Consider the following 15,800-nt stretch of genomic DNA (forward strand, 5'->3'; position numbering starts at 1 on the left):
TCGTCCGGGTTAGGGAGGGTTTGGCCCAGCATCGTCCGGGTTAGGGAGGGTTTGGCCCAGCATCGTCCGGGTTAGGGGAGGGTTTGGCCCAGCATCGTCCGGGTTAGGGAGGGTTTGGCCCAGCATCGTCCGGGTTAGGGGAGGGTTTGGCCCAGCATCGTCCGGGTTAGGGGAGGGTTTGGCCGGCAGGGATGTTCTTGTCCCATCACGCTCTAGCGACTCCTGTGGCGGGCCGGGCGCAGTGCACGCTGACACGGTCGCCAGGTATATGGTGTTTCCTCCAACACATTGGTGCGGCTGGCTTCCGGGTTAAGCGGCCATTGTGTCAAGAAGCAGTGCGGCTGTGTTGTGTTTCGGAGGACGCACGGCTCTCCACCTTCGCCTCTCCCGAGTCCGTACAGGATTTTCAGCGATGGGCCAAGACTAAATACCAACTGGATATCACGAAATTGGGAAGAAAAATGGTATAAAAAAATAATAATAAAAACAATCATGTCGGGACTTACGACTTCATAACGGGATTTGAACACAATCATGTCAGGACTTACGACTTCATAACGGGATTTGAACACAATCATGTCAGGACTTACGACTTCATAACGGGATTTGAACACAATCATGGCAGGACTTACGACTTCATAACGGAATTTGAACACAATCATGTCGGGACTTACGACTTCATAACGGGATTTGAACACAATCATGTCGGGACTTACGACTTCCTGTCTGGGAAACTTCCCAGTAGTTCCTTGGCTCTTCAGACGGCTGCATGACTGTACCTGATCTGCGAAGCGCTGGCTCAGGTAGAAGGCCCGCTTGACTTTCTCATCAGTTGAAATCTCAGGTCTGGATCTCTCCCGTGTCCCTCCACACAGACTACACAGCAGAATTCAACCCGTTATTACCAATCCATACAGCAGAAACAACAAGGCATCAATGAACAACTCTGAAATGACTTTTGTTCATGGATGATGTTGATTTGAGCCCAGAGTGTGAAAGAGACAGACCCTGCCGGCCCCAATTCACTCCTTCGCCCTCGAACCCTTCAATGTTCGTACGTCTGTCAACTTAAAGAAAAAGGTGAAAAGCTCATTACACTGTCTATCCCAATCCAGACCCTTCAGATTACACTGTCTATCCCAATCCAGACCCTTCAGATTACACTGTCTATCCCAATCCAGACCCTTCAGATTACACTGTCTATCCCAATCCAGACCCTTCAGATTACACTGTCTATCCCAATCCAGACCCTTCAGATTACACTGTCTATCCCAATCCAGACCCTTCAGATTACACTGTCTATCCCAATCCAGACCCTTCAGATTACACTGTCTATCCCAATCCAGACCCTTCAGATTACACTGTCTATCCCAATCCAGACCCTTCAGATTACACTGTCTATCCCAATCCAGACCCTTCAGATTACACTGTCTATCCCAATCCAGACCCTTCAGATTACACTGTCTATCCCAATCCAGACCCTTCAGATTACACTGTCTATCCCAATCCAGACCCTTCAGATTACACTGTCTATCCCAATCCAGACCCTTCAGATTACACTGTCTATCCAATCCAGACCCTTCAGATTACACTGTCTATCCCAATCCAGACCCTTCAGATTACACTGTCTATCCCAATCCAGACCCTTCAGATTACACTGTCTATCCCAATCCAGACCCTTCAGATTACACTGTCTATCCCAATCCAGACCCTTCAGATTACACTGTCTATACCAATCCAGACCCTTCAGATTACACTGTCTATCCCAATCCAGACCCTTCAGATTACACTGTCTATACCAATCCAGACCCTTCAGATTTGACATTGAAGGATTTAGGGCCAAGGAGCTAAATGGAACCGGCTTTGGTCTCTGTGTCTGAGGACTTTAGTCCAGTGTTTATTAGGGGGTCCTAACACTGCACACCTGGGGTGGAATCATTATCCAAAACGCAAACCGTTTGCTCCAAATGTTGTGCAACAAAAACTACAGTTTCTATTTGACAAATTCAGTTTCTGTTTGGTTCCGAGTGAAGAAAAGAAAAGACGGATTCCACTAATCAATGGTTTTGATGATGAGTTCATTAGTGGTGCCAGGTGAAAGGTGTCAACATTTAGGTCCCCAGAACCATAAATAAGGAAACACTGTCTAAAAGATATGGTGGAAGCCAGCCTATAACCCTCTCTACATACCTGCTGGCAGAGCTGCTGGCAGAGGGAAGCACCTCTTCTCTCTGAGGCAGAAGGAAACCTGCCAGGTTCAACACATCTCTGATCATCTGGCCCTTAATGGCCACGTCCAGAGCGGTGCTGGAGTGGAGGCTGTTAGGAGAGAGGAAGGAAGACAGTACTGGCACCGTTGGTGAGAGGCTGTTAGGAGAGAGGAAGGAAGACAGTACTGGCACCGTTGGTGAGAGGCTGTTAGGAGAGAGGAAGGAAGACAGTACTGGCACCGTTGGTGAGAGGCTGTTAGGAGAGAGGAAGGAAGACAGTACTGGCACCGTTGGTGAGAGGCACCGGCCAGGTGACAGCGAACACCCGTCTTCTGCTCTGTTATCCAACCCACACCAGTCTTCTCCAACCCACCCTTAGACAACGAACACCAGTCTTCTCCAACCCACCCTTAGACAACGAACACCAGTCTTCTCCAACCCACCCTTAGACAGAGAACACCAGTCTTCTCCAACCCACCCTTAGACAGAGAACACCAGTCTTCTCCAACCCACCAGTCTTCTCCAACCCACCCCTCTGACAGAGAACACCAGTCTTCTCCACCCACCCTTAGACAGAGAACACCAGTCTTCAACCCACCCCTCTGACAGAGAACACCAGTCTTCTCCAACCCACTCTTAGACAGAGAACACCAGTCTTCTGCTCTGTTGCCCATGGATGGAGAGCACGTTGCGGGGTCAAGGGCCCAACGATATGGAACTGAATGCCTTTAGGATATAAACCCAGCAGCAATCCAGTTCCCAGATCAAATGGCACCTGGCTTGAGATTTGAACCAACTACCTTCCGGGTACAGGTCCAACTCCTTAGCCACTAGGCTACCTACCAACAAGGAGGGACTCCAGGCAGAATGTCTGGTCTGTACTGAAGGCTGTGCTGTTTGTTACCTTGGTGAGATGTTGACCTCCAGAACCCAAGGCTTGAGGTTCTCATCCAGCATGACGTCAAAGCCAAACAGCTCGTGACAGCTGTAGGGGGAACGCAGGTGAAGCTTGACCAGCGTGTTGACATACGGGTCAGACCTGATACACAGAGACACAAAACAGAACACATTATAAAGGCTCAGATGTGCTTCTAACGATCTATAGAGGGTTATAACTGCACGGGTCAGACCTGATACACAGAGAGAACATTATAGAAGACATTATACTGGCACATATTTTGTTTATTTTACCTTTATTTAACCTTTATTTAACCTTTATTTAACTTGGCAAGTCAGTTAAGAACAAATTCTTATTTTCAATGACAGCCTAGGAACAGTGGGTTAACCGCCTGTTCAGGGGCAGAACGACAGAGTTGTACCTTGTCAGCTCGGGGATTTGAACTTGCAACCTTCCGGTTACTAGTCCAACGTTCTAACCACTAGGCTACTTATTGAAACAGACAGAGCTGTGCACCCCCTTCCCAGACCCCCTGCTGCATACCCCCTCCCAGACCCCATCTCCAGACCCCCTGCTGCATACCCCCTGCCCCCCTGCCCAGACCCCCTGCTGCATACCCCCTGCCCAGACCCCCTGCTGCATACCCCCTGCTGCATACCCCCTCCCAGACCCCATCTCCAGACCCCCTGCTGCATACCCCCTGCCCAGACCCCCTGCCCAGACCCCCTGCCCAGACCCCCTGCTGCATACCCCCTGCCCAGACCCCCTGCTGCATACCCCCTGCCCAGACCCCCTGCCCAGACCCCCTGCTGCATACCCCCTGCCCAGACCCCCTGCTGCATACCCCCTTCCCAGACCCCCTGCTGCATATCCCCTTCCCAGACCCCCCCTGCCCAGACCCCCTGCATACCCCCTGCCCAGACCCCCTGCTGCATACCCCCTGCTGCATACCCCCTGCCCAGACCCCCTGCTGCATACCCCTGCCCAGACCACCCGCTGCATACCCCCTTCCCAGACCCCCTGCTGCATACCCCTGCCCAGACCACCCGCTGCATACCCCCTGCCCAGACCCCCTGCTGCATACCCCCTGCCCAGACCCCCTGCTGCATACCCCCTTCCCAGACCCCCCCAGACCCCCTGCTGCATACCCCCTTCCCAGACCCCCTGCTGCATACCCCCTACCCAGACCCCCTGCTGCATACCCCATTCCCAGACCCCCTGCCCAGACCCCCTGCTGCATACCCCCTGCCCAGACCCCCTGCCCAGACCCCCTGCTGCATACCCCCTGCCCAGACCCCCTGCTGCATACCCCCTGCCGCATACCCCCTTCCCTGACCCCCTGCTGCATACCCCCTGCCCAGAGCCCCTTGCTGCATACCCCCTGCCCAGACCCCCTGCTGCATACCCCCTGCCCAGACCCCCTGCTGCAGACCCCTGCTGCAGACCCCCTGTGAGATCACCTTTAGACAGTGTTTAGATAGTGTGAGATCACGTTTAGATAGTGTTTAGATGCGTGAGATCACGTTTAGATAGCGTGAGATCACGTTTAGATAGTGTGAGATCACGTTTAGATAGTGTGAGATCGTGTTTAGATAGCGTGAGATCACGTTTAGATAGCGTGAGATCACGTTTAGATAGCGTGAGATCACGTTTAGATAGCGTGAGATCACGTTTAGACAGCGTGAGATCACGTTTAGACAGCGTGAGATCACGTTTAGACAGCGTGAGATCACGTTTAGATAGCGTGAGATCACGTTTAGATAGTGTGAGATCACGTTTAGACAGTGTTTAGACAGCGTGAGATCACGTTTAGACAGCGTGAGATCACGTTTAGACAGCGTGAGATCACGTTTAGACAGCGTGAGATCACTTTTAGACAGCGTGAGATCACGTTTAGACAGCGTGAGATCACGTTTAGACAGCGTGAGATCACGTTTAGACAGCGTGAGATCACGTTTAGACAGCGTGAGATCACGTTTAGACAGCGTGAGATCACGTTTAGACAGCGTGAGATCACGTTTAGACAGCGTGAGATCACATTTAGACAGCGTGAGATCACATTTAGACAGTGTTTAGACAGCGTGAGATCACGTTTAGACAGCGTGAGATCACGTTTAGACAGCGTGAGATCACGTTTAGACAGTGTTTAGACAGCGTGAGATCACATTTAGATAGCGTGAGATCACGTTTAGATAGCGTGAGATCACGTTTAGACAGTGTTTAGACAGCGTGAGATCACGTTTAGACAGTGTTTAGACAGCGTGAGATCACGTTTAGACAGTGTTTAGACAGCGTGAGATCACATTTAGATAGCGTGAGATCACGTTTAGACAGCGTGAGATCACGTTTAGACAGTGTTTAGACAGCGTGAGATCACGTTTAGATAGTGTGAGATCACGTTTAGATAGTGTGAGATCACGTTTAGACAGCGTGAGATCACGTTTAGACAGCGTGAGATCACGTTTAGACAGCGTGAGATCACGTTTAGACAGCGTGAGATCACGTTTAGACAGATGTTTAGACAGCGTGAGATCACGTTTAGATAGTGTTTAGAGATCACGTTTAGACAGCGTGAGATCACGTTTAGACAGTGTTTAGACAGCGTGAGATCACGTTTAGATAGTGTGAGATCACGTTTAGACAGTGTTTAGACAGCGTGAGATCACGTTTAGATAGTGTTTAGACAGCGTGAGATCACGTTTAGATAGTGTGAGATCACGTTTAGATAGTGTTTAGACAGCGCGAGATCACGTTTAGACAGCGCGAGATCACGTTTAGACAGCGCGAGATCACGTTTAGACAGCGCGAGATCACGTTTAGACAGCGCGAGATCACGTTTAGACAGCAGCGAGATCACGTTTAGACAGCGCGAGATCACGTTTAGACAGCGCGAGATCACGTTTAGACAGCGCGAGATCACGTTTAGACAGCGTGAGATCACGTTTAGACAGTGTTTAGACAGCGTGAGATCACGTTTAGATAGTGTTTAGACAGCGTGAGATCACGTTTAGATAGCGTGAGATCACGTTTAGATAGTGTGAGATCACGTTTAGATAGTGTGAGATCACGTTTAGACAGCGTGAGATCACGTTTAGACAGTGTTTAGATAGCGTGAGATCACGTTTAGATAGCGTGAGATCACGTTTAGATAGCGTGAGATCACGTTTAGATAGTGTGAGATCACGTTTAGATAGTGTGAGATCACGTTTAGACAGCGTGAGATCACGTTTAGACAGTGTTTAGATAGCGTGAGATCACGTTTAGATAGTGTGAGATCACGTTTAGACAGCGTGAGATCACGTTTAGACAGCGTGAGATCACGTTTAGACAGCGTGAGATCACGTTTAGACAGCGTGAGATCACGTTTAGACAGCGTGAGATCACGTTTAGACAGCGTGAGATCACGTTTAGACAGCGTGAGATCACGTTTAGACAGTGTTTAGATAGCGTGAGATCACGTTTAGATAGTGTGAGATCACGTTTAGACAGTGTGAGATCACATTTAGACAGCGTGAGATCACGTTTAGACAGCGTGAGATCACGTTTAGACAGCGTGAGATCACGTTTAGACAGTGTTTAGACAGCGTGAGATCACGTTTAGATAGCGTGAGATCACGTTTAGATCACGTTTAGACAGCGTGAGATCACTTTTAGACAGCGTGAGATCACGTTTAGACAGCGTGAGATCACGTTTAGACAGCGTGAGATCACGTTTAGACAGCGTGAGATCACGTTTAGACAGCGTGAGATCACGTTTAGACAGCGTGAGATCACGTTTAGACAGCGTGAGATCACGTTTAGACAGCGTGAGATCACGTTTAGACAGCGTGAGATCACGTTTAGACAGCGTGAGATCACGTTTAGACAGCGTGAGATCACGTTTAGACAGCGTGAGATCACGTTTAGACAGCGTGAGATCACATTTAGACAGTGTTTAGACAGCGTGAGATCACGTTTAGACAGCGTGAGATCACGTTTAGACAGTGTTTAGACAGCGTGAGATCACATTTAGATAGCGTGAGATCACGTTTAGACAGCGTGAGATCACGTTTAGACAGTGTTTAGACAGCGTGAGATCACGTTTAGACAGTGTTTAGACAGCGTGAGATCACGTTTACGTTTTAGACAGTGTTTAGACAGTGTGAGATCACGTTTAGATAGTGTGAGATCACGTTTAGATAGTGTGAGATCACGTTTAGACAGCGTGAGATCACGTTTAGACAGCGTGAGATCACGTTTAGACAGTGTGAGATCACGTTTAGACAGTGTGAGATCACGTTTAGACAGTGTTTAGACAGCGTGAGATCACGTTTAGACAGCGTGAGATCACGTTTAGACAGTGTTTAGACAGCGTGAGATCACGTTTAGATAGCGTGAGATCACGTTTAGACAGTGTTTAGACAGTGTGAGATCACGTTTAGACAGTGTTTAGATAGCGTGAGATCACGTTTAGATAGCGTGAGATCACGTTTAGATAGTGTGAGATCACGTTTAGACAGCGTGAGATCACGTTTAGACAGCGTGAGATCACGTTTAGACAGTGTTTAGACAGCGTGAGATCACGTTTAGATAGTGTTTAGACAGCGTGAGATCACGTTTAGATAGTGAGAGATCACGTTTAGACAGTGTTTAGACAGCGTGAGATCACGTTTAGACAGTGTTTAGACAGCGTGAGATCACGTTTAGATAGTGTTTAGACAGCGTGAGATCACGTTTAGATAGTGTGAGATCACGTTTAGACAGTGTTTAGATAGTGTGAGATCACGTTTAGACAGCGTGAGATCACGTTTAGATAGTGTGAGATTACGTTTAGACAGTGTTTAGATAGCGCGAGATCACGTTTAGACAGCGCGAGATCACGTTTAGACAGCGTGAGATCACGTTTAGAGCGCGAGATCACGTTTAGACAGTGTCACGTTAGATAGTGTGAGATCACGTTTAGATAGTCACGTGAGATCACGTTTAGACAGTGTTTAGACAGCGTGAGATCACGTTTAGACAGCGCGAGATCACGTTTAGACAGCGCGAGATCACGTTTAGACAGCGCGAGATCACGTTTAGACAGCGCGAGATCACGTTTAGACAGCGCGAGATCACTTTTTGAGAACAAATTGTTTTTGGAGGAGCTGGCAGGTGTATACCAATCGAGCACACAGCCATGCAGTCTCCATAGACAAACATTGGCAGTAGAATGGCCTTACTGAAGAGCTCGATGACTTTCAACGTGGCACAGTCATAGGATGAAACCTTTTCAACAAGTCAGTTGGTCAAATTCCTGCCCTGCTAGAGCTTAACGGGTCAACTGTAAGTGCTGTTATTGTGAAGTGGAAACGTCTGGGAGCAACAACCCCTCAGCCGCAAAGTGGTAGGCTACACAAGCTCACAGAACGGGACCGCGGAGTGGTAGGCTACACAAGCTCACAGAACGGGACCGCGGAGTGGTAGGCTACACAAGCTCACAGAACGGAACCGCGGAGCGCTGAAGCGCGTAAAAATCATCTGTCCTTGGTTTCAACACTCACCAACGAATTCCAAACAACAACTGTACATCAGGAGGTTCATGAAATGGGTTTCCATGGCCGAGCAGCTGCACACAAGCCTAAGATCACCATGCGCAATGCCAAGCGTCGGCTGGAGTGGTGTAAAGCTCGCCGCTATTGGACTCTGGAGCAGTGGAAACCTGTTCTCTGGGGCAGTGGAAACCTGTTCTCTGGAGCAGTGGAAACCTGTTCTCTGGAGCAGTGGAAACCTGTTCTCTGGAGCAGTGGAAACCTGTTCTCTGGAGCAGGGGAAACCTGTTCTCTGGAGCAGGGGAAACCTGTTCTCTGGAGCAGTGGAAACCTGTTCTCTGGAGCAGTGGAAACCTGTTCTCTGGAGCAGTGGAAACCTGTTCTCTGGAGCAGTGGAAACCTGTTCTCTGGAGCAGTGGAAACCTGTTCTCTGGGGCAGTGGAAACCTGTTCTCTGGGGCAGTGGAAACCTGTTCTCTGGAGCAGGGGAAACCTGTTCTCTGGGGCAGTGGAAACCTGTTCTCTGGGGCAGTGGAAACCTGGTCTCTGGGGCAGTGGAAACCTGTGTGGAAGAACTTGACTGGCCTGCACAGAGCCCTGACCTCAACTCCATCGAACACCTTTGGAATGAATTGGAATAAGCCAGGCCTAATCGCTCATCAACAGTGCCCAACCTCACTAATGCTCTTGTGACTGAATGGAAGCAAGTCCCCGCAGCAATGTTCCAACATCTAGTGGAAAGCCTTCCCAGAAGAGTGGAGGCTGTTATAGCAGCAATGTTCCAACATCTAGTGGAAAGCCTTCCCAGAAGAGTGGAGGCTGTTATAGCAGCAATGTTCCAACATCTAGTGGAAAGCCTTCCCAGAAGAGTGGAGGCTGTTATAGCAGCAATGTTCCTACATCTAGTGGAAAGTCTTCCCAGAAGTGTAGAGGCTGTTATAGCAGCAAAGGGGGGGACCAACTCCATATTAATGCCCATGATTTTATAATGAGATGTTGGACGAGCAGGTGTCCACATCCGGTTGGTCATACGTACATTTGTGTGGCTCAAACTTTGGAACAGACTGTATACGGCGGTCTGTCATTCCGTTTACGTGATGTTTGTAGCTGCCTTTACAACAAAGTCAGGGGGCAGCACTGAGCCTCCACCGTCACTTCCTGGATTGGCTCAAACTGTCCCCATGAGACGCCATCTGAGCTCAATGAGCTATCAATGAGCATATTGAGTCTTCACATAGGAATGAATGGTGTCATGTGATCGATGCGTTGTCCATTCTTTTTACAGTCGCCGGGCATTCTGGGACATACCTCGTTAAAACACGTACGCCATAGTAAAACATTTAAACGTGTCAACCCTCGCAAGGCTGCCGGCCCAGACGGCCTCCCCAGCCGCGTCCTCACAGCAGACCAGCTGGCTGTTGTGTTTACGGACATATTCAATCAAACCTTATCCCAGTCTGCTGTTCCCACATGCTTCAAGAGGGCCACCATTGTTCCTGTTCCAAAAAAAGCTAAGGTAACTGAGCTAAACGACTACCGCCCCGTAGCACTCACTTCCGTCATCATGAAGTGCTTTGAGAGACGAGTCAAGGACCATATCACCTCCACCCTACCTGACACCGTAGACCCACTCCAATTTGCTTACCGCCCCAGCAGGTCCACAGATGACACAATCACAACAACACTGGACTAACCCATCTGGACAAGAGGAATACCTATGTGAGAATGTTGTTCATCGACTACAGCTCGGCATTCAACACCATAGTAACCTCCAAACTCGTCATCAAGCTAGAGACCCTGGGTCTCGACCCCACCCTGTGCAACTGGGTCCTGGACTTCCTGACGGGCCGTCCCCAGGTGGTGAAGGTAGGAAACAACATCTCCACCCTGCTGATCCTCAACATTGGGGCCCCACAAGGGTGCGTTCTCAGCCCCCTCCTGCACTCCCTGTTCACCCACGACTGCGTGGCCACGCACGCCTCCAACTCAATCATCAAGTTTGCGGACGACACTACAGTGGTAGGCTTGATTACCAACAACGACGAGACGGCCTACAGGGAGGAGGTGAGGGCCCTCGGAGTGTGGTGTCAGGAAAATAACCCAACACTCAACGTCAACAAAACAAAGGAGATGATTGTGGACTTCAGAAAACAGCAGAGGGAACACCCCCCTATCCACACTTCTACAGATGCACAATCGAGAACATCTTGTCGGGCTGTATCACCGCCTGGTACGGCAACTGCTCCGCCCACAACCGTAAGGCTCTCCAGAGGGTAGTGAGGTCTGCACAACGCATCACCGGGGGCAAACTACCTGCCCTCCAGGACAACTACCTGCCCTCCGATGTCACAGGAAGGCCATAAAGATCATCAAGGACAACAACCACCCGAGCCACTGCCTGTTCACCCCGCTATCATCCAGAAGGCGAGGTCAGTACAGGTGCATCAAAGCAGGGACAGAGAGACTGAAAAACAGCTTCTATCTGAAGGCCATCAGACTGTTAAACAGCCACCACTAACATTGAGTGGCTGCTGCCAACACACTGACTCAACTCCAGCCACTTTAATAATGGGAATTGATGGGAAATGATGTAAAATATATCACTAGCCACTTTAAACAATGCTACCTAATATAATGTTTACCTAACCTACATTATTCATCTCATATGTATATGTATATACTATATCATCGACTGCATTCTTATGTAATACATGTATCACTAGCCACTTTAACTATGCCACTTTGTTTACATACTCATCTCATATGTATATACTGTACTCTATATCATCGACTGCATTCTTATGTAATACATGTATCACTAGCCACTTTAACTATGCCACTTTGTTTACATACTCATCTCATATGTATATACTGGACTCGATACCATCTACTGTATCTTGCCTATGCTGCTCTGTACCATCACTCATTCATATATCTTTATGTACATATTCTTTATCCCCTTACACTGTGTATAAGGTAGTAGTTTTGGAATTGTTAGTTAGATTACTCGTTCGTTATTACTGCATTGTCGGAACTAGAAGCACAAGCATTTCACTACACTCGCATTAACATCTGCTAACCATGTGTATGTGACCAATAACATCTGCTAACCATGTGTATGTGACCAATAACATCTGCTAACCATGTGTATGTGACCAATAACATCTGCTAACCATGTGTATGTGACCATTAACATCTGCTAACCATGTGACCAGTAACATCTGCTAACCATGTGACCAATAACATCTGCTAACCATGTGACCAATAACATCTGCTAACCATGTGTATGTGACCATTAAATCTGCTAACCATGTGTATGTGACCATTAACATCTGCTAACCATGTGACCAGTAACATCTGCTAACCATGTGACCAATAACATCTGCTAACCATGTGACCAATAACATCTGCTAACCATGTGACCAATAACATCTGCTAACCATGTGACCAATAACATCTGCTAACCATGTGACCAATAACATCTGCTAACCATGTGTATGTGACCATTAACATCTGCTAACCATGTGACCAGTAACATCTGCTAACCATGTGACCAATAACATCTGCTAACCATGTGTATGTGACCAATAACATCTGCTAACCATGTGTATGTGACCATTAACATCTGCTAACCATGTGTATGTGACAAATAACATTTCATTTGATATACTGTTTCATTTAACTCTGACTTACACCATAGATATACTGTTGTATTTAACTCCGACTTACACCATAGATATACTGTTGTATTTAACTCTGACTTACGCAATGATGGTTTTCATGACGATGTCCTTGATCTTCTCCCAGATCAGCGTGGTGTTGACTCCCTTACAACCCAAGTAGTGCCACAGAGCCTTCAGAGCCCTGCCACACACACACGCGGAGACAAGCGCACAGAAACACAAGCACACACGTGAGTCCAATTATAGAATGAAAACCCTGTCATGTGCTACCGACATGCATGTACACCACCGTTCAAAAGTTTGGGGTGAAATGTCCTTGTTTTTGAAAGAGTGTGCAAAGCTGTCATCAAGGAAAAGGGTGGCTATTTGAAGAATTTCTAATATAAAATATGTATATATTTTTGGTTACTACATGATTCCATGTGTCATTTCATAGTTTTGATGTCTTCACTATTATTCTACAACGTAGAAAATAGTAAAAATAAAGAAAAACCCTGAAATGAGTAGTCTAGTCTGTTCTAAACCTTTGACTGGTACTGTATATATGTTTGTGTCTTATGTGCTACTGGCATGCATGTATGTTATGTATGTGTCATGACTGTCCTGATCAGGTCAGGTTACAGGAGACCACAACCCTACAGATTCTCTCTCAACCCCAACAGAGGAGGAGAAATCTAGGGGTCTGAAGATGTGGGCGTTTTATGACCCCCCCTGGTAAATCTCAGGCCACAGACAAATTCCTTCGTCCTGTTACTATGGAGAACCTCAGAACATTAAACATGAAATAAAGGGACTTTGGAACAATGGTTTCCGTCAGCCACAATGGTGGTCATGACGATAAATATATGAAAATATATCATTTTTGTTTTGTTATTAAAGTTTAATAGATGACGTTATTACGAAAACATTGTAACATCAACAGTTTTCCTAGTATATGTTTGATGTTTATACATTGTACGTTGTGTGGAAAATGTCCAAATCAAAGGGAATGTTTTGGTAAGATGAAATGTGAAGTTATCTGAAATTGGATTTGAGAAAAACATAGACCTTGTCTCATTAACTTGGTACGCCCAGATAATTGCCCTAAAGGCAGTTACGCCCACTTCTGACCCGAGGGTATAAAACCTGTGAGTTAAGAATTTACAGAGAAGACTACGTGACCCAAGCTGCAGCCAAGGTCTAAAAAGTCAATGAACCCAGAACGCAACACAAGTTTGAAGACAAAGAAATGTTTTTCTACCCAAGCTACGGATGAGTAGCTGTGTCTAAGCGGGTGAATTCAAGCTGGACCTCCTAGCATCCAATCCCAGCGAATCGTGGTATCTAAACGGTTTCATCCCTATGCTGTGAGCTCTGAGCTACAGAGCTGTCTGTCCTCAGAAGACCCCTTCCAGAGCAAGGGCGAGGGAACAGACCACTAAGCTAAAAGGACACGGACATCGTGAGGACGATCAGAGAGGTGCGCTGGAGAAGAGCATCATCGAGCAGCCTGAAACTGTCCCCTGAATGGTCCACGCAGAGAATCCTCTGAGGTCTTCCCCACGTAATTACATCATTATATTCTGACCCATAAGAGCGGCAGTTTGGGGCAAGGCTAGGGTTAGAATAAGCATAGCTGAAAAATTCACCCAAATGTATATTTCTCTCGTGTACTTTCTTTTTTCTCTCTTTGAAATCCCCATTGTGGGTAACACGCGCCATAGTGTGTTGGCCCGTTACACTAAGTTCTAATCAATATAATAATAATAATAATAATAATAATAATGTGTTTTGTCTATGTGTGTCTTTTATTATCATTTTAGCTTTTTAGTAAATAAATATTCAACTAAGATTGGTGTGGTCCGAACTCATTGGTGAGACCCGGGTCCGTGCAGATTCACGGGCTATACGACGTTCAGAACGAGACGGTAGAGGAAACTGGTTAATTAAGCGCCTGTTGTAAAACCGATATTCTTTGAGTTAATTTGGGAAATAGAAACTCAATAAAAACAAGTTTTCCCATGGTGCCCCAGGTTAATGAGTTAATAATTGCTTGATTCAGTTAATCAAGTAATTAGAAACTTTTAATCATTCGATGAACAGTCGTCACATTAACTAATACAGCGTCATGACACGTTATGTATGTATGTATGTTATGTATGTATGTTATGTATGTATGTTATGTATGTATGTTATGTATGTTATGTATGTTATGTATGTATGTTATGTATGTATGTTATGTATGTATGTTATGTATGTTATGTATGTTATGTATGTATGTTATGTATGTTATGTATGTTATGTATGTATGTTATGTATGTATGTTATGTATGTATGTATGTATGTATGTTATGTATGTTATGTATGTATGTTATGTATGTATGTATGTATGTTATGTATGTATGTTATGTATGTATGTTATGTATGTTATGTATGTATGTATGTATGTATGTTATGTATGTTATGTATGTTATGTTATGTTGTATGTATGTTATGTATGTATGTATGTTATGTATGTTATGTATGTATGTTATGTATGTTATGTATGTATGTTATGTATGTATGTTATGTATGTATGTTATGTATGTTATGTATGTTATGTATGTTATGTATGTTATGTATGTTATGTATGTATGTTATGTATGTTATGTATGTATGTTATGTATGTTATGTATGTTATGTATGTATGTTATGTATGTATGTTATGTATGTATGTTATGTATGTATGTTATGTATGTATGTTGTATGTTATGTATGTATGTTATGTATGTATGTATGTATGTTATGTATGTATGTATGTATGTATGTTATGTATGTATGTTATGTATGTTATGTATGTATGTTATGTATGTTATGTATGTTATGTATGTTATGTATGTATGTTATGTATGTTATGTATGTACGTTATGTATGTTATGTATGTATGTTATGTATGTATGTTATGTATGTTATGTATGTATGTTATGTATGTATGTATGTATGTTATGTATGTTATGTATGTTATGTATGTATGTTATGTATGTTATGTTATGTATGTATGTTATGTATGTTATGTATGTATGTTATGTATGTATGTTATGTATGTTATGTATGTATGTTATGTATGTATGTTATGTATGTTATGTATGTTATGTTATGTTATGTATGTTATGTATGTATGTTGTATGTATGTTATGTATGTTATGTATGTATGTTATGTATGTATGTATGCTATGTTATGTATGTTATGTATGTATGTTATGTATGTATGTTGTTATGTATGTTATGTATGTTATGTATGTATGTTATGTATGTTATGTATGTATGTTATGTATGTTATGTATGTATGTTATGTATGTTATGTATGTTATGTATGTATGTTATGTTATGTATGTTATGTATGTTATGTATGTATGTTATGTATGTATGTTATGTATGTTATGTATGTATGTTATGTATGTATGTTATGTATGTATGTTATGTATGTATGTATGCTATGTATGTATGTTATGTATGTATGTATGCTATGTATGTATGTTATG

General features: G+C 45.1%; 1 protein-coding gene across 6 annotated transcripts in view; it reads right to left on the reverse strand.

Annotated features, from left to right (window-relative positions):
• Window positions 1-15,800, reverse strand: part of ttll4 (tubulin tyrosine ligase-like family, member 4) — a 62,904-nt gene that overhangs the window by 8,518 nt on the left and 38,586 nt on the right. For 3 of the 6 annotated variants that reach the window (XM_042320052.1, XM_042320050.1, XM_042320051.1), the window contains exons 12-15: window positions 12,383-12,481; window positions 3,115-3,249; window positions 2,191-2,319; window positions 717-876 (exon numbers count right to left, since the gene is read on the reverse strand). In XM_042320052.1, coding sequence (XP_042175986.1) covers window positions 717-876; window positions 2,191-2,319; window positions 3,115-3,249; window positions 12,383-12,481 — 523 coding nt within the window. The remainder of the gene's footprint in view (window positions 1-716; window positions 877-2,190; window positions 2,320-3,114; window positions 3,250-12,382; window positions 12,482-15,800) is intronic. The other 3 variants (XM_042320053.1, XM_042320054.1, XM_042320055.1) reach the window with 3 other exon arrangements.

This window comes from Oncorhynchus tshawytscha, linkage group LG03 (assembly GCF_018296145.1).
Source record: "Oncorhynchus tshawytscha isolate Ot180627B linkage group LG03, Otsh_v2.0, whole genome shotgun sequence".
Taxonomy (NCBI): Eukaryota; Metazoa; Chordata; class Actinopteri; order Salmoniformes; family Salmonidae; genus Oncorhynchus; species Oncorhynchus tshawytscha.